This window comes from Trachinotus anak, unplaced genomic scaffold (assembly GCF_046630095.1).
Source record: "Trachinotus anak isolate AG129_WGS33_773 ecotype Australia unplaced genomic scaffold, CSIRO_AGI_Tana_v1 ptg000003l, whole genome shotgun sequence".
Lineage (NCBI taxonomy): Eukaryota > Metazoa > Chordata > Actinopteri > Carangiformes > Carangidae > Trachinotus > Trachinotus anak.
This window is the reverse complement of record NW_027273854.1, coordinates 3,462,203-3,485,457: the sequence shown is the minus strand read 5'-3', so window position 1 is coordinate 3,485,457 and position 23,255 is coordinate 3,462,203. Positions and strand designations below refer to the sequence as shown.

At 42.8% G+C, this 23,255-nt stretch overlaps 5 protein-coding genes across 7 annotated transcripts; 1 reads left to right on the top strand and 4 right to left on the bottom strand.

Annotated features, from left to right (window-relative positions):
* Positions 1–275: 275 nt before the first annotated feature.
* On the bottom strand, positions 276–6,495 carry armc5 (armadillo repeat containing 5). Of its 3 annotated transcripts, none has more exons than XM_071466721.1 (8): positions 6,234–6,374; positions 5,580–6,061; positions 5,460–5,490; positions 5,243–5,353; positions 4,236–5,130; positions 3,285–4,084; positions 2,531–2,663; positions 708–2,338 (listed from the first exon to the last, which is right to left on the bottom strand). In XM_071466721.1, exons 2-8 carry the CDS (start codon positions 5,970–5,972, stop codon positions 847–849), a joined length of 3,855 nt encoding a protein of 1,284 aa, XP_071322822.1. In that variant the 5' UTR covers positions 5,973–6,061; positions 6,234–6,374; the 3' UTR covers positions 708–846. The 3 variants fall into 3 exon arrangements, with proteins under 3 accessions (XP_071322806.1, XP_071322822.1, XP_071322814.1); XM_071466713.1 differs by having other exon boundaries at positions 5,580–6,069; positions 6,234–6,366; XM_071466705.1 differs by having other exon boundaries at positions 276–2,338; positions 5,580–6,495.
* Positions 6,496–6,780: 285 nt separating this feature from the next.
* LOC139611814 (uncharacterized) lies at positions 6,781–8,675 on the top strand. The gene is made up of 2 exons (XM_071466750.1): positions 6,781–6,983; positions 7,276–8,675. Exons 1-2 carry the CDS (start codon positions 6,890–6,892, stop codon positions 7,881–7,883), a joined length of 702 nt encoding a protein of 233 aa, XP_071322851.1. The 5' UTR covers positions 6,781–6,889; the 3' UTR covers positions 7,884–8,675.
* Positions 8,558–11,408, bottom strand: LOC139611812 (uncharacterized). Its single transcript, XM_071466735.1, has 3 exons — positions 10,909–11,408; positions 9,970–10,201; positions 8,558–9,842 (listed from the first exon to the last, which is right to left on the bottom strand). The coding sequence occupies exons 1-3, from the start codon at positions 11,269–11,271 to the stop codon at positions 9,109–9,111; spliced, it is 1,329 nt and encodes a 442-aa protein (XP_071322836.1). The 5' UTR covers positions 11,272–11,408; the 3' UTR covers positions 8,558–9,108.
* Positions 11,409–12,006: 598 nt separating this feature from the next.
* On the bottom strand, positions 12,007–16,950 carry elob (elongin B). Its single transcript, XM_071466762.1, has 4 exons — positions 16,794–16,950; positions 15,201–15,335; positions 13,682–13,790; positions 12,007–13,491 (listed from the first exon to the last, which is right to left on the bottom strand). Exons 1-4 carry the CDS (start codon positions 16,794–16,796, stop codon positions 13,379–13,381), a joined length of 360 nt encoding a protein of 119 aa, XP_071322863.1. The 5' UTR covers positions 16,797–16,950; the 3' UTR covers positions 12,007–13,378.
* Positions 16,951–18,362: 1,412 nt separating this feature from the next.
* Positions 18,363–23,177, bottom strand: LOC139611770 (uncharacterized). The gene is made up of 12 exons (XM_071466683.1): positions 22,762–23,177; positions 21,811–22,012; positions 21,594–21,626; positions 21,236–21,351; positions 20,881–20,989; positions 20,649–20,681; positions 20,509–20,541; positions 20,157–20,390; positions 19,831–19,934; positions 19,429–19,594; positions 19,276–19,338; positions 18,363–19,045 (listed from the first exon to the last, which is right to left on the bottom strand). Exons 1-11 carry the CDS (start codon positions 22,824–22,826, stop codon positions 19,294–19,296), a joined length of 1,140 nt encoding a protein of 379 aa, XP_071322784.1. The 5' UTR covers positions 22,827–23,177; the 3' UTR covers positions 18,363–19,045; positions 19,276–19,293.
* Positions 23,178–23,255: the final 78 nt, after the last annotated feature.

Below are 23,255 nucleotides of genomic sequence, written 5' to 3'. Positions count from 1 at the left end.
TGGTCTTTCATGCAATTGGCTGATAATAACAAAAATACGGAACATTGCCACCCACAGCTGTGACCTCTACAATGCTAACAATCAGTAGCATTAGCGTGCCAAGTGGAAATTTTGACTTAAAGATGGCACTGTGAACGTCGACCAAAGTTTAAGGCAATCCAACCAACAGCTGTGTCACTCTTTGTTGTGAAACTGAGACAAATGACCCACTGGCCTTCACTAAAGCCATTCTGCACACACACCCACACACCAACAATAAGACACTGGGGGCAAAGTGATGCTCCAACAATATATTCAGTGGCATAAATTTATATGGGGCAGGTGAAACCTATACACTGTATATCTGCTTTTCCATAAGATTATCTCTATGTACAAAATAAACAACTGGCTCCATGACCAACCCTGATAATTCCAGTACTTCCAGCTAAATGACATTTATCAAATGCATCATAGACATTTGCTTAAACTTTTTCCCCAAAATAAAAAAAAAAAAAAACACAATATAAATGTCATTAGAAGTTAATCCAACAACAGTAAATCATAACAAAATGATGTCATGCTGGGACGGGCTACAGCTTATATCATTTTACAGTAAAACTGAATAGAAATGTGTGTTTCCAAATTATGACAATAAATCAACAGTCAGTTCTGTTAGTGCTGAAGAAATTCATACAGCATGTTTTTCAGATAATCGTGCTGATTATAATCTGCACTTGTACTATCCTATCATTTGATAACATTAACACAATGGCAACTTTTCTAGAAGCTTATATCAAACTGACTCACTTAATCTGCGCCCTTTGAATTCATGCCACCAATCACTCCATTCAGAATTAAGCTCCCTGCTCAACTCAGAGCCACTGTGGACAGACTTAGCAGATCCTGCTTCAGAGACTCCACACAGTTGGCCTCTCTGGCTAGTCTGCGAAGGCAATCCCCAGCAAGGGAGGAGGACAGGAAGGGCCGAGGACAGTCCTGACAGCCCAGCAGCAGAGACAGGCAGGCCCGGCCCAGTGCTGGGTAACTGTAGCGCTGGGAAAACCAGTATACCTGTGGGAGGATCGCAGCCAGAGCCCCAGCTCCTGCACCTTTTTCTGAGGAGGAGGGGGAGTCCCGAGCTGCTGATTTCAGAAGCTGTGCCGAACCTTTAATCAGGTTCTTTGGTCTTAACCTCAGCTCCTCTGGGTTGAGTGATTTGTCCACAACTGATGCTCGGCTGGATTTGGGAACTGAAATGACACCTTTGACTGTCTTCTGGTCTGAAGTTGGATTGAGTCCTCTGTTGACTTTCTGAATGGTTCCACTGAAAGAGGTTTTCTTACTGTGTGTTTTCTTTGTCTGTCCTGGTAAATTTTCTGTCTTCATTTCGATAACGGTCAGCTCAAGCTCAGATGTTCGATTAGCCAGGTTCTCCTCGGCAGACTCGGTGCATTCCTGGTCCATTTTAGATGCAGCCTTTTCAGCGTTGTCCTCTGTGGGAGCTGATGCAGCTCTACTCGCAGCCCTGGGGGAGCAGGACAGAAGAAGAGACACACAGAGATCCTCCAACTCTCTCTGCAGCTCAGCCACCAGAAATCTGCACGCTCCAATCATCATCTCACCTAAAGGTGTTTTCTGGAAAGCCGAGTTTTCTGTTACATGCTCCTCTGTCTCCTTTTGGCAGATACTCAGTCCTTCAAGGACCAATGACTCCAAAATCTGACACTGTCCTCTCTTCTCTCCTTCATCGCTTTCCCTTGTTGTTTCTGTGTCCCTGGGGAGGCGACATCCATGCAGGTAGTGCAGCACTGGCAGTAACATACCTGTGCTAACATCTTTGATGTGGATGGCTTCTTCTGCATGACCCTGAGCTTCTCCAAATCCGCCTCTCAGCAGAGCCCTGAAGTATTCAGAGCCGACCCCGTCTGTGTCGTCCACCCCAGCCACAGCCTCCCTGTTGGCCGGGACCTGAGTCCCGTCATCCAGCTGCAAGAGGAGGTCAAAGTTCGACAGACCATAAGGACATACGTCTGTTAGCCGTGGCTTTTTTGAGGGAGGGGGCGAAACTCTGCCACTTTTACTGACCGACTGTGTTACAACTGGATGTGCATGTTTTCTGTTAAGCTCAGTTTTAATGCTACTTGTCAGGGTGGACAGGCACCCAGTCAGGAGAGAGAAGTACAGTGAGTGGAGCTGAGAGGTCAGGCCAGAATGTTGTGAGTTAAACAAGTCAGAAAGCAAGCGTCCCCATTCAGCAGGGTGGTCTTCATCCACATCTTCATCATCGCAACCAAGCGGCTGCAGAGCCAAGAGGAGCCCACCGCTGTCCAGAAGGAGCTTCTTCAACAGGGACTTGTTGCTGTTGAAGAAAAAGAGGGTTTGAAAAGCTCAAATATGATTCATCAAAATAAATCTGAGATTATTTATTACCTTTGTAAAATACAAAAACATTCACTCAATAACAAAAAAATAGGGGGGGGGGGGTTTCATCCGGATGCAGCTACAACTGAAGACGAAAAAGCTCAGATTCATATATATATCTACTACTCACCTGCTGATTAACGGCAGTGACAGTGCGCAGTTCACTTTGTCTGACTCAGAGCCTGACAGCATCACATGTGCAAGAACCCCAGAGCCAAATCCAGACTCACACTGGACACGCAGATTATTGAGAAGTGCAACACCTACACAGACAATCAGCATAAGATTATAAACTGCTCATATAGAAAATGAAAAAATGGTTTTTAAATTTAACTATATAAAAAATATTTTCTGAGCATTACTCTTGTCATAAAGAGGGATTCACCAATCTGATACATTGGGTGGCATCAGCTGTGAAACTGACCTCATCAGCCAGATCTGACTGGTCCACATTAAATACAGTTCATTTGTCAATGTGATTATAAAATTCAGTGTTTCCACTGTCAGTTAAAGCAGGTCGTTGACTCAGGTTTTAGTGCCACAGCTATCCTCATGTTTCTGTGAGGAAACATGAGGATAGCCACAATGAGGCCACAGGTGAAGTATACAGATTTTAAATTTGGAAAAAAGAGAGCATCAATACTCTGCAACAGAAGGTACCAATCGTATCAGGACAGAAAAACTGTGAAAGGTGCCTCTCTAGTCAGAAGATTATAGATAATAATAATAAAATAAGTAGAAGAACACAAGATTCATGGAATTTGCACGATCTATAACTTTCATAAGGAAAATGGAAACAGAAAAACCTCTTAGCTGTTCTCAAGCTGCTCTAAAACAAAGTGTTGCAGACCAACATGCAACCCTTCTTAACTTATTCATCTTACCAAGTTGTTTAACTTTGGCTTTCACTCGGTCTGTCTGCCTCTCCTCTCCCTCAAACCCTCCCTCTCTCTGGCAGAGATGGTGGCGGATCAACGCCACAGAGCCCGTTCGGACCAGCGCCTGCAAACAGTTTGGGTTGCAGCTCAGTCGGCAAAGCATACGGAAGCACCTGCTGCTGGGGTCCTTGTGCTGGGTGAGGTAGTAGAGCAAGCCGGACATGACGCCCGAGCTGACCAGAGCGGCGCTCGGGTCAGTGGCGTGGGAGAAGCGCGACAGCAGCAGCAGGATGGGCGACTCTGGCGTCCAGGGTTCAGGGTGGTAAGGGTGGTGGTAAGCCATCGGGCGGGGCGCAGAGGGAGGGGTGTCGAGAGTGACCTTAGTCAAAGAAGCTGCTGAATGAGTCCGCTGCCTCCTTTTGTGAGGGGAGGAGAACTTGGATGGAGACACAGGTGTTTGGGTTGTTTTAGTGGGAGAGGAGACACTGGAGGAACTAGGCTGACTGTGGGGTGTGAGCTGAGGACTGGAGGGAGGCGGATCAGTGACTTTCAACGGGGATGACAGTTGGAGCTGGGCTGAACAGGTGACAGGGGAAGACAACGGCTGAGCTGCTTTTTTAGAAGCAGAAGAGGGAGTAGAACTGGATGAGGAGGAGTTTTTAAGAGAACTGGAATCAGGGTTTGGGGATGAGGTTTGAGGGGATGAAGACGGTGGGATCTGAAGACTCCCCCATTCCCCGTCCACACCAGAGGAATCCAGCAGGTCCCCCTCAGAAGAGATCAGTCCCTCAGACACCAACCAGGACCTGGGGAGAGGGAGAGAGAGAGGGAGAGAGAGAGAGAGAGAGAGAGAGAGACAGAGAGAGAGAGAGAGAGAGCTCTAAAGTTGTAGATAAACAGGAAGAGTGGACCAATAAAATCATTCACAAAGAAAGCTGCACGTTTCATTCTCCATACCTGAGACTTTGAAAGCTTGATGAACATAAACCCTGCTCCCGACCAGCTTCTTCCTTCCTGTAGCCGTCAGGAGGGGGAAAGTCAAAAGACTCAAAGCATGAGGAGGGCAGGAGCTCGGTGGGAGACATGCTCGACGTGGTGCTCACATCCATCTTCTCAGCGGGTTGCTCCTCTCCTCTGGTGAGCTCCACCAGTCGGGCAACAAGCAGAGGGACCAGCCCTAACTCTTGCAACTGCTCCATGGCAGACTCATCAAAAACAAAGTCCACACAGGCCAGAATGGCAAGCCGGGAAAGTGGATGACTCTGGTGGGCGGACAGAAAGCCAGTGAGCACCTCCAGTCCACCACTCTCCTTCACCTTGGCCCGGTTCACCGCCTCCTTGCAGCACAAGCACAGCGCCTTGAGGAAGACTCCTGACTTCAGCAGGTCCCTTTTCACTTCCTCTGTGAACTTCTGGATGACGCCCAGCGACCCCACCAGAGGGCGGAGGCAGCCCTGGGAGCACATGTTGGCCAGAGTTTTCAGTGCCAGCTCTTCAAAAGGTTTCCCAGACTCCCCTGACGCCATGACACCGAGTTGAGCGAGGACCCCGGAACGGGACACCTCCCTGGCACATTCGACCCCACAGCCCCGGGTCAGCTCGTGGAGGGTTCTGAGCGCCGCCCGCCTCAGGCCCTGGGGATATTCTGGAGCGATGAGAGGGGCGAGGGCAGATAAGGTGCCTTGGGTGAGCAATGACAGGCGGTTAGAGGGAGTATCCGAGAGGTAGAGGAGGGCCCGAGCAGCTGACTGAGCGCACTCCAGTTTGGGACAGGGGTCTTTGGGTGGAGCAGCAGTGGGGGAGGATGGGGCAGAGGACAGAGACACACAGAGGAGCAGAAGAGGAACACCACCTGTAGGAAAAAACAGGAATGGTTTAAAGTCTGAGGACCAAAGAACATGAATTTGGTCATGTGAATACACAATTCCAATTGAGGAACAAAAACACAGGTGTTTCAGACTGACCTGCTGAGTGGATGAGTGCAGAGCTCTCTGGATCCATGGCCAAATTCCCCAAAGCCCGGGCCGCTCGGTTCTGGACAGTCTCCAGGGCCACATTTCTCTTCAGGATCCCCACTGAGAGAGTGAAGAAATGTTTAAGATTAGATGCAATAAGGTGCATTTTTTTGTAAATAAATAAAAATGTTTGGTTTTTTTCATAAGATCCTATAATATCACTTACCTACAATATTTATTCCATCAAGCTTACGAACCTAAAGTAGAAAACATTTAAAATGTGAGCACTTTTATGAGTGATTTAATCAAATCAGCATTCAGCGCCTTCTTATTTCATTAATTTCACCTCTATTCGCGTCTCCAGCTCAGTGCAGCAGTTGGCCAGGATGCTCAGCGCCAGGTCCAGTGTTTTCCTGGAGCATTCTGGGTGTTTAATCAGGTCCAGCAGGGGCCGGAGACCACCTTGAGTCCTGAATCTGGCAATACCGGCCTTGTCCCCCTTGATGTGCTGGGTGCGGATGGCAACCAGGGCTCGCCACTGAGAGACTCTGGACCTCTTGTCTGTTTCTCTGCCACCGCCTGCCTCTGCCTTGCTCTGGCCGTGATGTTCAGCCCCTGATCCAGGTTTGGAGAGGTGGGCCAGGCACCAGGTCAAAGAAGACTCTGGTGATGGTGAGTGCCCTTCTCTGGAGGGTGCCCGAGATTGTTTCCAGTCACCTTGCACAGGTGTTGTAGCCATGGTCCCTCTGAATGTCAGGCAGCAGATTCACTTCTCTGAATGTTCCTCCTCTCAGTTAAAACGGAAACGATGCACTCTGTTGAGCATGACTGGACACCTCCAAACATTTAATAACAGTTTTATTTGCTAGCTGATTGTTTACGTGGTGAAAATGTGCTCGTCATGAGTTCGTTCATTTTCTTTCAAAGTTTCCGCACAAATCACATTCTGGTGTGGTCAGAAAACTACAGGTACCAGCATGAAAAAGTAAAGTTGTACCACCTGACGCCGCAGTCGCTGACGGGAGATGGCGTTCCACCAGCTTCGGTCCACTCCCTGCGAAACAGGCCTACATCGTGAAGAAGGCCGAACAAGCGTTATTCTACGTCATGGACGTGTATTTTCTCAATGTAACGTATTTTTGCACATCAACTGACGAATTAAAGCTCTATTTGATCAATGTTTTGTTACCACTGGCCGAATAATTTTTGTGAAACAAAATGCAAACGCCTGTGTTAGCCGCTAACGCCATCTTTAGCCAAACAACAAAACAGGGGCGGTCGAGGGAGGGAGCAGGGAGTGAAGGGGTGTGTCGGTTAGATATATCACGGGATTTGTAGTTCGAATTTCGCTGATTGTTCGCTGCCGTAATACATTTCCTCTCTTAAAAAAACTACGTTCCCCGGTACAGTGAAAAATTGTGGCTTGCCCTCACTAACTCGCAGCGTTTAGGGATTGTAGTTCAGCTGGTTCGCCCGAATACTCAAAAGCCTACTTGCAGCGACTAAAACGGACTACACTTCCCATGCTGTTAAGTGACGTTGTTTTAGTCATCGTTTTATTCGATGCGAGAAATTGCATCGGTGCCTCTGAGAGGTTGTTAAATTCCACGATAGATAAATAAACAACTTTAACTGTAATGGTTGTGGTTTAACATCATGGAGGTGATCGAAACCATTGTGATACAGAGTGCCGAGGTGGAAGGAAAAGAAACGGTCGTGTCCAGTGCGGACGCCGATAAAACGAAAGCAGGTTAGTACTTGCAGCTTGAAGTTAAGCAGGTTTCATCCAGTCATCGCATGATGCGAGGAGGGCCTGATGAGTGCGCAGTATCTGCCCAGTGCTCCCATTATTCACAAACCGTCATTTACACGATGTCACCTGCAGGAATCACAATTAGAAATTACCTGGTGACTCATAGCTGTAAACAGGTGTTCCATCAATTCGTACTGTGTCAAATAAAATTACCCAACTTTTAAAATAAAGCCATGAAAAGAATATCCACAAACACAGTGACAGGGTCCACCTTTGTTTTCCTCTCTAGAATTTATCTGGACGCTGCAGGCTACATGGCACCTTATCAACACCCGGCTGGAAATGGATCAGGCGTTTGACCAGCCAGTTTGCAAGAAAAAGAAACTTTGGGAGATGGTGGCGGAGAAGGTGAATGCCAAGCTGAGGGAGTCAGAGGTCACAGATGTCACTGTGAAGGCTTACGAGTGTGACCTCAAGTGGAGAAATATGCTGGCCACATACAGGAAGAACGCAGAGCGGGCCAAGAGGCTGGGGGCCGCCAGTGTGCACTGGGAGTTCTTCAAGACCATGCACGAGGTCCTAGGCAAGAGCAGGGAGGAGATCGAAGCCCAGCGCAGAGCCAAGCTCAGTGGGACGAAAGTGGGCAAGGCCATAGCCAGCAAGAGGTTTACCCCTATCCTCCCCACCCCCCCCGCAACAGCCACAGCCTGCTCTGCCCGGCCTCCGCAGGACGTCCTACAGCTGTACATGGAGCTGCAGGAGAGGAAGATGAACATGTGGGCCCAGCAGAAAGCTCTGGAGGAGAGGAAGATAGAGGCCATCAACAACCTGGCCCAGGCCATCTCCAACCTGGCTCAGAAGAACAGCACACAGACAAAGGATGCACATTCGCCCTAAAAGATGTGAAGCGGATCTAAACTTCTAACAAAAACTTTTCTGACCCCGCGCAGAGAAAACTGTTGGAGTGTGTTTGTAGTATACGTTTTTAGATTGGTCACGTTGGCACATTTGTATTGTTACAGTTTCTAGAATAGCCAGTTTTTATCCTGTAGAACTGAACATAACACATTTCAGGATAAGTGAGAACCTAACAGTCCAGAGGTGGAGACGTATGAGACAGAGATATTCTCACATATCATGGTCTGAGCAGTTCTTAATGATACTGCATCAGATTTCCAGGCCTCCCCAAAGCTGTTCTTTTCTGTTGATGTCCCAACAGATATAATCCTCACTTATATTTATACTAAAATAGAATAGTTAATAAGGAATAGCTGAGGTTGGAGAGTAAAAAAAAAACAACTCAAATATCACACACAAATTCCATGAATACAGGCAGCCTACCACCTCCGTACCTATGCACAAGTAGAATATATTATTTTTTTAATGGAGGCACCGTGAGTGCTCAAACTGAAATATCTGAAACAAGCAAAGAGAAATGATCAGTGATATGATCATGATCATTGAGAGGTCATAGACTAAAACCTTATATTTTTCATTTAAAACAATACAGATGTTTATACTGATAATTATTATGCTTTTGAGGTATCAATAAGTGTATTCATAAGGCATGCTGGTGCTATGTTAATGCATTAATAAAATACACTTTGTTTATTAGACAGTATGAAAACTTCACAATGTAAAGTGTTCCACTGAACGACCCTGCAATAAACACCTTTGTTCATTTTTTCACAGCTTCATTTACATATTTGTGAATTGTTGCACGTTTCTTCACAGCTTCTAAGACCCTCAGAAATCAAGACTGTTGAGTGGATATTATTTGTGTTCTTTACAGGTATGCTGCTAATACACACACAGGTTTTATTGCATGTACTTCCACTCTGATGAAGAGGGGCACTAGTAATACAGTGGCTATTAAGACAGTGACCACAACTATAGTCTAATATCAGAAGAAAGGCCTTGTCCATGTCAGAAAAAAACCAAAACAAAACAATACAAAATGTTCTGTAAAAATGTTAACTCTTTATGCAGCGTCATCATTTGTCATCCCCACAATGCTAAGCACAGAAATAACTTCATTACCCACATTTATGGCAGAAAGTGTTTCAGTTCCCACAGTGTAAAGTCTTCAAAAGCAAATCTTACATCTTATACATCTCTATCTCTAACAGACATCATCACACCCTGTGCTTCCAGGCTCAAAATTTCTCAACAACAAATCTGAGATGGCGTCACGCCTGCGTACTCCCTCGTCATCCACCTCCCCCTCTCCCTCTCTGGCTTCCTCTTTCATGACTTCTCCTTGAACCACTTGTCCCATGTCCAAAAACACATTGTGCAACAAACACGCAGTCAGCACAACGGCTCTGGCTCGATCGTAGTTCCCAATATCCAGATACCTGAGTCTTTGAAATCTGGCTCTCAGGCTGGCAACGGCCTGATCCAGGATGTGAAAATGCTCCTGCAGCGTCTTGTTGAAGAGCTCTTCTCTTGGTCCATGACCTGCTGTGTATGGAGTTAAAATCTGGGCGGTGAGGGGGTAGCCAGCTCTGGCTAGGAGGCAGGAGCCTGGAGGCATCAGCTCGGGGTGCTGTTTAAGCTTGTCTCTGAGAGCGCTGCCTCTGTCCACGTCCGATCCTTGACTGATTCTGCAGTGAAGGAACTGGCCTCTGCGGTTGCATAAAAGCTCAAGGTTTAACCAGGAGTCAGGATGGGCCTCCGTCTTCATCCTCTTCACCTCAGGCACTGTGCTCTCCACATCATGTTTCCCTATAGGCAGGCGGATTGGGATCTGGGTGTGTCCCAACACTCCCAGGACCTGAGGAACACTTTGGTCTTCGTCTTCATGCCCCTTCTCTAGACTGTACAGTGGAAAAAGAGCATCTAAGGCCTCTTCACCTGGAGAACAGACAGAAAACACCACCACCATCATCATGTCCAACCCTATTTTTGCACTATATCATTGACAACATTGTACTGATCATCCAACAAATCTCCCACAAAAAGAACGCTGTATTCAACCCACCGACTGGCCATGTGATTAACCTCTCCTCCAGCATGTTGATGCGTTCACAGAAAGAAAAGAAGATCCTGTGGATGTTTCCTTTCTCCAGGTGGAAGCGGCGGGACACAGAGCGGTAGCTGATGCGCTCAGAGAGCAGGGTGAGGGACAGCAGGACGGTGTGGGACAGCGATAAGCGAGCCCGGCCGGCCATTCGGCTCTGGGATTTGGAACTTTGAAGCAGGTCTGTGATGTACTGAAGACACACACAAAAAAAAAAAAACATTGGCTAACATCAGTCAACAGGTATATCAGGTGAAATGTAAGGCAAGTCCAGGGGCTTGACAGGACCCACAAAAGCCCCAGTACTGCTTTTAAAGCTGAAACAATTAACTGATTAATTGGTTTGTTGCTGAATGTGAAATTATTTAGCCACTATTTGGATAATTGATTAATCATTGGAGTCACATTTCAATCTAATTTCCAAATTAGTTCCAGCCTCTGGAATGTGAAGATTTGCTGTTTTGTTTTGTAATCTGAGGACAGTTGTGTTTTGAACTGATGGTTTGACGTGGAATTGTCATCTTGGACATTTTTTACCATTTCTTGACATTTTTTGGAGAAAAGCAATAAACAAACAATGTAAATAATTGTTCGTTGCATCCTCTGATGTTTTATTTAAAACAAACATGATAAAATGGCTGGTTTGACACTTTAAAATGAAGACTTTGTGTGTTAAAATCTTCATGTTGAAGGAGAAGCAAACAGGTTCAGATTGGAATATTTTCACTTGTTTCCAATGCACAGCCAGTTTCAAGCTGCTGTAATGAATTGCATCAAATTTGAGAAAGTGTTTACATCATGTGCATTGCAAAAAAAAAAAAAAAAAAACTCTCTTTGACAGTTTGTTGTACTAATTAAAACTGTCTCACATATGTCAGAGGACAGGGTGACTGCAGTCACCTTCACTGCTGCACCGTCCACAGCATCCGGCTGCTCCCGGGCCTCTGCTGCCTCCTCCTCCTCCGGGGGGCTGCATGCTGTCGTTGCTGTGTGTAAAACCTGGGGCCCCACATTAGGTTGAGTCTGCAGCAGCTGCACGTATAACGCAGGAGGAGGCTGAGACTGGAGTTTCGCTATCAGGTCAGCCTCCAGCAGCTCCTCCACCGCCTGGTCCAGCCGCTGCTCCAGCTCGCCCGGAGACAGAGGCTGCCACTCCCGCTCCACCATGTCCAGCACGGCCCTGCCCGCCGACAGGACATATTCACCGAGGTCCATCTGTGCTGGGGAAGGCGGACTCAGAGCCCCTCGGCTAACACGACACATGGACACAAGAGGCGGACCACTGTTACTGCTAGCTAACTGCTAAGCTAGCCGACGAGCTAACGTATGCTGCGTTTAAGTGCCGTCTGAAAGTTCAAAGACACAGTGACGCGTTTAGGAACCGTGAGCATGTCAGCGGCTGCAAGGACGACGACCGACAGATAATTGTTTATCAAACTCATTTATCAAGTAGTTTTCCTTTGTTTTTTTATGTCTTTAAGATTTAAGTTATAAGTTGGACAAAATGAGCGAATTTAGCCTGGGTTCTGGTTGTTGTGATGGGTATTTATCACCATTTTAAGACATTTTATTGACTGAACGATTGATTGAGAAAACAATGAACCAATGTTTATCTTTAGTTACGAGTTACTTTTCACACATCTTTGCACATAGTTGACTGTTATTACTAGTTATCCTAAAATAAGCTGATAAACATTAGCAGAACACGAAGGCCTTACAAGATGAAGCTCTCCACACTTTAATACTACAAATCCTCCCAGACGATTGGTTGTAATTATGTATTCTGGAATAAATGTCAGTACTATCTTAATCATAGCATAACAGTAACTTTTATTCAGCACTATAGGACACTATACTTAATATATATAACAGCTGTTGTTTTACAAAAATGTAATGTAAAATCAATAATTGGTTTGATTCCTCAAACTTTGAGTGCGCTCAAAATGAAAGTTTACCAGTGACTACACAATCATACAAAAACACCACAGTGCACAAGGATGAAAAACAGTTGCTTTAATGTTAAATCAGTTACAAGTGCAACTTTGATCATGTTCCACTGTTTAACAGCCTCAATTTGCAAATGCTTTTTGTTTTGCTATTTCATTCAACACCCCCAAGTCTGAATATCCTTTCCTGTGGTTAACTAACAGCAGATTTCTGTTTTTAATTGTAGATTTCTAGATCCTGAGACCCATTTTTATATACTTCTAATTTGACAATTTGTTGTGCAGAAGAGTTCATTTCTATTCCTCCCTTAGTTTTGGGAAAACAATATGTATTAAGGTATTAATGGTGTATAACAAAACACAATTTGCAGCATGAACTAAAACTAAATGGGCAGTGATTCTGGTGCTAATGGAGGGTCAAGTGTGCAGCCCACTATTCATAGACACAGTTCCACGACTCATCACACGACAAACTATCTGTTTGACTTTAAATGGTTTATGTTTACTATAAACAATTAGGCCCAATGGTTGAAGTCAGCAAGATCTCACCAACATCTCCATGATTTCATGGGCTACAATCAAACACTGAAGAGGAGAGTTGGTTGGTTAGTAATATAAATTAATCACTATTTTTGCTGCTATACCTGTCGCTCATTTTCAACATCAGGCCCATGCCAGCATTAAATGTGTTGTAGATATCCACAACTGTGTGCATTCAGTCTCAGTAACTCCTTTAAGTGACTACTGTATGAAAACTACAACTACTGAGAGATAAAGTACCAAGAAATCTTCACCTTAATGCCAGATCTTCTGCCGACAAGTGAATCCATTTTATTTCAGATTCATATTGTTCAAAAGTTCTTGAAATACAGATAGTAACTTACAAACTCCTAGCTATTGTGGCAACACATATCCAGGCCAAAGACCAAAAACATGTTAAATCCTAGTTAATAGTTTAATAAAGAAACACACAAACATAAAAGCCTAAAAATGTCACACCTTATCAACTCCCACAGTTTAGCCAGCAAAATAAAAAACACAAGTAAGGCAGCATTAGCCTTACCTCAAATAAAGACGAGAATTCATTAAATACGAGGTACAATTCTTTATGTTCAGCCTTTACCAATCCCATGGATGACTGACAGTGTCATGACAAGTCCGTCAGGTATCTCTGAAGGGTCTTGTGTGAAAGTATCAATTTAGCATGCGTTCTCCGATTTCAGGACAAATGAACCACTTTGAAGCACCCGCCCTCACGTATACAACAAGGGGAATCCATGTTTGTAATTGTTTATGCCCAGCTGAAGACAGGCAAGTTAAAACTCACCCTCTGAGGCATCACTTCCCAAAATTCAGCCCCTCCCTCCCCCCGTGTGTCCTCCCTCACACCCCCTGTGCGTCCCTCTCCTTTCCCCGCCCCTCCCTCACTGTACAGCCTGCTCGTTGGCTGTGCTGCCCGAGTCCTGGGGCTTCATGACGTCAGGGAGCTCTGGGGGAGTGGAGAACGGCTCAATCCTCAGCTGCTCAAATGAATCATCTGGGAGAACGACAGAGACAGGAAGTGACAACAGAGGAGAGAGAGGGAGAAGAGACACACGAGACAGACAGTAAATCAAACCAAAGCCGAATCTTTAGAGCTCCCCAAAACTGTGGCATGAAATAAAAAGTGAATGATTGGTGCAATGACGATGAATAAAATTGGTTTGATCAAAGGGTGAATTTCTTACCACCCAGACGGAAAGCTAATCCCACCGTGGCTGGGGCCTGAGGTCGGGCTGTCTGATTTGTGAAGCCACAATTGCCGAGAGTTTGCCCGTCGTTAAGCAGCACGTCATCCTGGTGAAGAAAATGAACAAAGTGGTGTAGACGCAGCTCATTCAGTCACTACGTTTTTTGTTTAACTGTACACAGTGCACATTATCACTGTGTACCTTTCAGAGATAATGTTCAAGGTGTCTGGAGAGATTTAGGAGACCAAGTTGCCAGTGCACTAAGTTTTATTACAAGATGAAATTGGCAAGGTTTCACCACACAGTTCGCTCTCTTATGAAGAGTACTGCGGTCTCCTAAATCTCTCCAGACACCTTGAACACTGTTCATCTAGGCCAGAAAGTGTATTTGGTGTCAGTTAAGTTTTAAGCCAAAGAATCCTGTAACTGTTCAATTAAAAGGACTCAGGTGTGAAGTAGCTTTGCATTCGGCTCTGCTAAGGGTGGAAGTCTTCTATCGTGGCATATGTTATTTAAAATTGCAACATTTATATTGTGATAAAAACTTACAAACTTTCTAGAAAATCAACAGAGAAACTTGGTATAGATAAAATAATTAGACAGTCATGTCTGTCTGTTATGTTACTGATCTACTGAAACAAACAAATCCACATACTTCCTCACACTGATGAAAAAAAATCATATTAAAATCCAATATTACCATACAGGAGTCCTGCTCATTGATTTGAAGCATTGCACATAAAGGTCTAATTATTATCTTGTATTATCTAATACAACCAGAGGTATTACAGAGATAACCAACTCATAAATGGTATTATCCTTTAGTCTGTAAAAGTAATGGATTAAAAAAAATGATGAAAAAAGTCTTAAATTTGCTTGCTTCGAATGACCAATAGTCCCAAAACCTAAAAATATTTCTTTCATTCTTACTTTCAAAGAAGAAAGAAAAGAGGAACTAGAGAATATGTGTGATTTGAACTTGAAAAACAACAATTAACTATTAAACAGACTAACAGACTGAGCAATCAATCAACTAATAATTGCAGCTCTGGTATGGTACAGTTAATCCTTGGAACACAGACAAGTTCACACTGCCTCACAGTACATACTTGCATATTACCCACCCCTACAGTCTCCTCAATCAGACAGGGCTTTGAGTAAAAATGTGAATTCTCATATTGCTCTAAACTTAACATTAACATGTTCCACCAAATGGTGGGTATGCACAACAATAACAAACCAAGAAGCTGTTTGTAAATGGTCATTTCACTAATCATACACCTCATCACAATAGAATCGTGCAGAGTTTTGAGTAACAAGTAATTAGAGTGCGTCAGTCAGTTTCATATGACTTTTTATGACTGACAGATCAGAGTTGGTCTCTTAAACTGTAATTACAGTAAATTACAAATAACTGATTATGTGCCTTGTGTTTTCCCCTTTAGTGCTTGCAGATGGTTGTTATCATACATTGGCTGAAACAATCCTGCCATCAGAGAGAATTTATTTATCTCACCTTATAAAGCCTCTGATCTTCAGGTGGCCTTTTTAAAATGCCTTCCACAATACGCTTCAGTTCATAGACTGTGGTAGACTCTTTGGCATCTGTGAAGATGGTCGTCTTATGACGTCTGATCATTAGAAACACATCCTGAAGTGAGATCAAGTGACAGAGGAAAGAGTGGAAATGAGACACTAATTCACTTTAGAAAAACTTCATTGTTGACCTTGTGAATACAGCTTTCTCAAACATGACGCTGTAAACCTCTGGAGGCACATTTCACCCTGAAACAACTGATTCATGGGATTTTAATCAGATTGTTCCATAGCTAGAAAAACAACCTAGATATGCTGTATCTAGGATGACCTCCCTTTGCCTATTTCAAACATGAGCCCTGCTAATGAGTAAAGAATTGTAGTATGAACACAAATAATGAATCATCTACCAATTACTAGTCAATTCTATGTTAAAACCCAACATCTTCCATCACCACATAGGTTTATCATTTGTAAATACTGATAAATTGAATAAAAAGCATAGGGTTCTACATTTACCACTGAGCCATCACATCAAAGTTCCCAAACAAAGTCCTAACATAAAGTTCTTAATAAATTTGGTGGACGCAGTCCAAATATCTCAAGAAAATGCAGACCAACAATATGACCAATGTTAAGTCAACTCAAAGTCCAAAAGGTATATAAGGATCCACCACTGATGCGCATACAGTTACACATTGGGTTAATAACCACATCTGACAAACATTAAAGCTAATTAGATGGGAAATAACTTTGTCTATAAACTTACTGCCTGTACTGGCCAGGTTATACAGGCTGCTGTGTGGCAGCAGCAGAGGTTTAAGTGGCGCTGACAGCGGTTCAGTGAGTTGGTAAATGAACAACCAAGCTCTCCTCCTCACCGTTACACCAGCCGCTACATCTTGGCGTTCAAAGACTAAGCAGCAGCTGCTAGCTAGCGTCACGGCAAGATAGCTTAGCTGTGGCAATTAGCCAAAGGTGTCCGTTTAACCAACTGTTAGCTATAGTAGCTTCCTCAATAAACAGGGCATGAGAAGTGTGGCCCTGCGAGCCACCAAGTACTTAACACCTGTCAAACCTTAGAATCGTTACCTATAGCTGATAACACCGCCAAAGCTTTTTAATCTAAGTTGTTTCTCAGACGATCACGTTAGCCGAGCAACGGCAGCTACTGACAACTTTAGCTCGTTAGCTTCCTAGCGGCTAGCTATCCATTAATCAAAAACCAAAGTTTATTAATCGAGCTGTCATTTATTCAAAACGATGTTAATGTCTGTGCCTTTTTATCTGGGCACCTCTTCGCTAACCCTGCTCTAGCACTGTAATGCTAATGTTCAGCTAACGTGAGCTGCTGTGTTGACGTTACCCAACCCAGGGAAGCTAACCCCCGTTAGCAAGGGTTAGCTAAACAAAGGCATTCGCTTTCCGATGGTGGTTTTTGGTGACAAGCCTTGTTCACCCACTGACAGCGCACATTTTAACGCTCAGAGAAGGATTTAGTGACTAATTTAAGTAGGGTTTGCCCTGTCAACGGGCCGCTACAGTAAGAGCTGTATCTGTTTTCCTCACTCACCATGTCTTGCGGTTGGCTGCACACTGAGAAAAAACGCCTCCACTGCACAGCGACAGCAGTGAGATCACAGCGGCATCAGGCGGAGACGGCTGCGGCTCCAGGACCGACCGGCAGGGGGTTTATTCGGCGTCATTCAGCCACACAGCGGCGGTGTAACCTTATGACCGGAAGGCAATAACTTATTCTAATATGGTTTTTAAACGGAGCTTTTTGGCTCCTGTGGGAAAATACAGAAAAACAAACAACGCTGGTGTGTGACTGTTCTGTTTATTGTTTTGTTGATTTATTTTTCAGCTAAAAACTGGTTTTAAAATTTAGCATAATATACTTTAAAGTATTTATTAATTTATTTAACTTTTATTCAATCACAAAGTCTCTTGATATACATTATTTATTTTACAAAGAGATCCCTGTACAATATGACAATGTAGTGTCATTATGTTTAAAGTTTGAATCTTTTATTTACAACATTCACATATAACACAACAAAGCAGGGCCTGAGAGTATGTGAGAGATAATAAGTACAATTTAAAATAAGTACAGTCCACACTAACTTTTCTAAATGTGATGCTTTGATGCTTCAGTGAATTATAAGAAAATCTATCCAGTTAACTTGTATGAATTACAATGAAAAGTTCTTGTTCCAACCTTCAAAATATCCCCACAAAATTCAACAGAGAATGTATTTGTGGGGTCCATGGGAAGCAAAAAGGGGAATAATTTATTTTTACTGTAATCATAAGTAGCACAATGACAATGCTTAACTATTATATATTATTAGATTATATACATATGCAATTTTGGTCATGGGTTTCAAACTTTTTATGTCATAAAACATCAAAAAACAAAAATCTCATCAGATGGAGGCTCCTGGGACAAGATCTTATCAAATGAGGGTCCCTGGTCTAATTTGTGTCAGTTTAGGGTCCTTAATGTGAAAACGTTGTGGTTTCTCAGGGAGCTTCATTCTTCTGTTTGAATTCAGCATTAGAATAGATGAGTAGGATCAAAGCCCTTTAAACCACAGGCCCCTTCCCTGGTGAAACAAACAGGTGTGTTTCTTTTCACTCACTGAGTCTTTGTGTGAGAGGACTTCACTTCCTCCTTTCAGCCTGACAGCAGCTGTCACCGCAGCGAGTCGAACAGCTGAAGCCACAGCTGCCAAGAGACGTGTGCAATCAGACAAGACGTTTGGAATCACAATTTGTTTTTCTCTTGTGATGTTTATGATTTTGTGGTGTGGTTGGCTGGTCAGTAGGAGCTAAAAAGACATGATCTAGAACATGATAAACATTCATACAGTGTTTTTGGAAGAAAATCATATATTTCATGTTTTAAAATGTATTAAAGATGTCCAGTTGAACAGTGCAGTCTAGCAAATGTTAACATGCTCCTGAATCTGTGCTGTTGTCTGTTGACACACTTTGTATGAAAGATGACAAATTACTGTGGTAGTTCTACTGAAACACCACAATCTGTAAACACAGAGGCTGTAACTCATAACTGGACACTAGGTGCAGGTGTCTTCATAGCACAGTGTTGACACAGGAATATTTTTGACTCTTCTCATTATTTTCAAAAGAAAGTTTATTGACATGTTTTATATTTCATAGACAAAAGAAAGAACAAAAACAGAATCAGAGACAGCTGCCTTTTCGCCAGCTCAAATGCTTGGACTGGCTGAATTAACACTGACTCATACTTTCTCAAGAAATACCACCTACAGGAGGCCAACTCACAAGATACCAACAAATCCTAGTGTTAAACAAAATACTGAATCTCTCAGACTCAAGTGGCTCAAGCCCAAACTTACATCACTTTTCCATGAACTCAGCTGACCTGCTCTTGACTTCCTCTCTGGCACTAAACTGCATGCAGCTCAGTCATTCTACTGCATTTTGTACATTTTGAGACAGTTGAACTGATGAACAGTTTTACAGCCAAAAGTATGAAACAAAACTGAGCTGAAAATGTTCTTCTACCGAGTTGACGGAAGGTCAAAGTCAAAACATATTCTGGACTGAACAGGTTGACAATATCAGTGGATCCTGGGGTAGATGCCATTGAGGTTTGCATTTTCGTCTCCAAAATCTGAGCAGTCAGCACCTCATCCTCATCAAACCACCGGGGCTCCTGTGTTCCCACACTGTGGCCATGATGCACTTTTATATGTCAGCCCTCGACTAAGTCAGAATTCTTCCTCACTGTTTGCTAAATAAACCGAGTCCGGTTTGGTTTCCACTTTCATTGACCTGCAAAATGACAATACTGAGTAAGACAAGTTGTGTTTTTACTGTTGCATGATTTCCTCAAACTTCTGAGATTGATTTCAAATTGACTGATTTACTCTTTCTGGAAAACACCTTCGAAAAATCCCAAGTTACTACACAAATTCTACGACCACTTAAAAATGCAGAGTATTATATTAAAGTATGGTATGTACATAACTTACACACAAAACTTTAAAATATATTCAACTCACCTGATAAACTTTAAACTTCTATCTGACCACGAAAGCACTCTCTCTGATCTTGGAATAAGCATACTGTGAAACAGAGGCGAGAACACACAAATCATTTTACAGCTTCTATAAGACAAAGGCTCAAAACTCTAAATGTTCAGAACCTGCACTTACATTCAGTCCTCTGGGGGATTGGACAGGCTCCAGGCCTCCACAGCAGAGCACTGAAAACGGCCTCTCCTTGGTCTTTGCATGCTCTTTGAAACACAGACTGAAAACCTTGGCAGGCAGGTAGACGTCCCAGTCGGCTGCGTGCTCTTGTATTAGATCGCTTACCGTCCTGTTGGGAAGCAGCAATTAGAAAAATTACAGTATTCATCTGAAGCCAAGATGAGAGCATATCCGGTTATACAGGTTTTCTGTAGCAATTTAATACCACCAGAATACACTTCCCAGGAGAGCTACAGCATCAATGATGTGCACCGATAAAGTGCCCTACACTTAGACCTACAAATGATGCAATTATTGTAAGATGGTACAGTAATGAACATTTTTGGTGCAAACTCAAATACACACCTGTCGATCAGCTGCTGTGTGATCAGATCTGCAGTGCCCGTCTGCTGATGATAAACGACAAGAGCGATGGTGACCTTCAGCCGATCTTTTAGCTCCCTGTTGATCTATCATGGACATACATTCACACAGAACATCTATATGAGACACTGGCTGATCAGGACACAATATTATCAGAACTTCTTTCTTCAGTCTCTTTAAAGCTGATATCTCTTCCCGCCACGCTGTCACAGCCTCACAGGAGTTGTAGTTTTCTTGGCTAGCTTGTGAAACAGAGGTTAGCTAGGAGAGGAGGAGGAACTTAAGTTCTCTACAACCATATCACTCACTTTGTGGACTATGTCATGAGGCAGTCTGGAGAGGATTCTGACCGGGTATCCAAAGTGGGTGATGATGTCCACGATGTGTTTTGCCACATGTGGGGGGAGGCACGACTGCATCGGCACAGCCTCCACCCACTTGGAGTAATAATCTGTCACAGTCAGAATGTATTTGTGTCCGTTCAGTGTTTGGGGAAGAGGTCCTCTGACATCCAGACCAAGCCACTGCCACGGCTCTTTCACCTGCAATCACAGCATTAAATCATCTGATCGCACATTGTGATCCGGTAATAATCCCTGTTGCTGCTATTGCTATTGTGTTTAATGCAGCTGCAACACTTTCATACAGCGATAGACCCACCTCTATCATGTTTTCAGGATCTTCACATTCTGCCTGTGAACATTACAGAAGACTGATTAAAATACATCACAACATAGAGGTCAGAGCACAAAAGAGAAAATATTGTAATTTAAAAGTTTAAAATCATGTCAACCACTTACACTGAAATCATCATCTGGAGCCCACTGAATATCCTGTCAGTGACAAATGGACAATATACTATAAATATATATGTATATATATGTATATATATATATATATATATATATATGTATATGTATATATATATATGTGAAATTACAGTATTTAATAATTAATTGCAAAGATAAATGTAAACATCTGACAACAGAAGGCACTGTCTTTGATTTGTCCAGAGACAGTAACACCACTGACCTGTGGTACACAGTAATCTCCATGGAAGAAATGAGGAAAAGACTCAATCTTCATCAGCCCTTCATCTACTATGATTCTCCATTTGTCAGACTTTTTCGAGTCTTTGTCTCTGACCATAGAAACAGAAAATAGAAACACATTAAAGAGCAAAAAAAAACACAAACAAATCTGATCTTAACTGACAGAGTTAGCTGGTTGTACCATAAACAAACAGCTTTGATGTTGACATGTCTTTCACTAACCACATTGTCACTATAAACAGGGATCTGGAGAAAGTGACATAATGCAAGTAAAGAAAGTGTAAAATAAAACAGTGGGTGGTTCAGTCAAAGCTTCTCTGTTTATAAAGACATACCCTGCAGCCTCCTGCTCTGTCAGGCTGGTCTCTTTGTTCTGGGTGTTTCGCTTTGCTGTGGCAGGAGAGGTTGTTGGAGACTGAACCGGACTCGTCTGTGAGGCTTTACCATGTGGCTGGGTTCAGAACACAAGGAAACAACACAATGAATGTTTGTATTAATTGTGCTTATAAACTATTATACTGAATCCATGGTGCTAAGGTGAAGAACAGCTTGAATAAAAACAGCATATATGTTCCTGTCATTCATTCTCAAACTCAAGTTAAGTCGGCTCCATTTGAGCAAACAATGTTTTTCAATTCAAACCAAAGGACCAACATGCTTTAACAGCTACATGTCAGTACAGGATGCTCTCACCTTCTGTCTCTTACTTCTTGGCTTGATGGAAGCCTACATCAGGGAGACAGTGACAGTATTAAGTTATCACAAACAGATGGTGAAGATTTTAAAGGAAGCCTCCTGGTCGATTCAATGACATTACTGTCAAATACAAAAGAATGACTTTTCCCACACAAGGGAGCAGCTGATTTTTATTGTTAAATGGTCCACTGACACTGAATAAATTAATACAAACCTTCCTTTTCTGTGTGTCAACAGGCGATGAAAATATGGTGGGAACTGCATCCTCTCTGAGTTTCACACATTTGCTTGTTCTGTCAATATATTGCTCCTCAAAATGATTGATGCACAGCACAGAGAAGCGGGACGGAGTCCAGTCCTTCCACTTCATGTTGACGAGCCATTTCTTGAGTTTTCGGGGATTGTAAAGTGGAAACCTGGTGTAACACACAACTCATTAAAGCAACACCAAGCCCAAGTTCGAACCCTAATTTGTGCCATTATCTCATGTGTGGAGGAAACACAACTCTGAACTCCACTTTCATATTACTATTTTTTTCTCATTTATATATAAATATAAGAGTCCATTTTAACAACATATACAGTTTACCACAAAAAGAGGCTGCAATAATTGCCAGATCGTTAATTTTTGGACTTCAGTGTAATATTCTCTAATGTATATCAGGACCACCCATCATCTGAGTGAGCTGCTCACTCTGGAATAAAAAACAACAACAAAAAACATCTAGTAAAACGATTTCAGTAACGTGATGAGTACATTTCCTCTTTTTAAGCCAGGCAGAAATATACAAATATATAACAAATTACATTTGTTCCCTTCTGTAAGAGGCCTGTTATATATTTCTCTGCACTGAGAATTCATTTTAACCATGCCTGTGTTTTTTCTGGAAGTCTAATGAAAACAACAAAGGTTAACTTCCGTTGATAATTAGTGAACCCGCAGTTACATGCAGTCTGTCCTCCATCACCCACTGACATACAGACATACAGAGACCAAATTAAGAAAGTCTGACGATATTTTTCTTAAATTCGTGGTTACATAAAAGAGAAAACACTAATAACTAACTGTGAAACTTGTTGCTAGCTTGACAATTCCCTCACAAATCAGCTAGCTAGCAACTCCATGGTTTTGGATGACAAATTATTACTAATATTGAAAACTCACTTAAAAAACTTCACGTCTGAATCGCTGGAGCTTTCACAGTTGTAGGCGCATTTATATCTTCCCATTGTGAGCACAATTTAGGTCAATTTATGACCAAATTATGACTTTGTAGTTGTGAGTTGTTTAAACGAACGGTAGGTCCAGCAATGCAATGTATACATCCGGTTAGAATTTTCAAAATAATAGCCTGGTGTTTGAAAGCTTTACGGTAACGCATGTAAATGTTAAATACTTATACTTTATTCAGCAACATAGAAGTATGTTTTTATCTTAGTATTAAACCATTGCGATTAAACTACATTAAGCATATATTATCACTTATACTCTTTAAGCTTATCTACTTATTATCCGCTATTACCCTGCAGAATGTAACTGACTTGACACAGCCATGTTTCGCTTTGGTTCTTCTTCGTGGTGTATTAATTGGTTGTGAATGTTCAATAGCGCCCCTATCCTCCAGTGAATGGAATTTATTTATTTTCACAGTGAAGAGC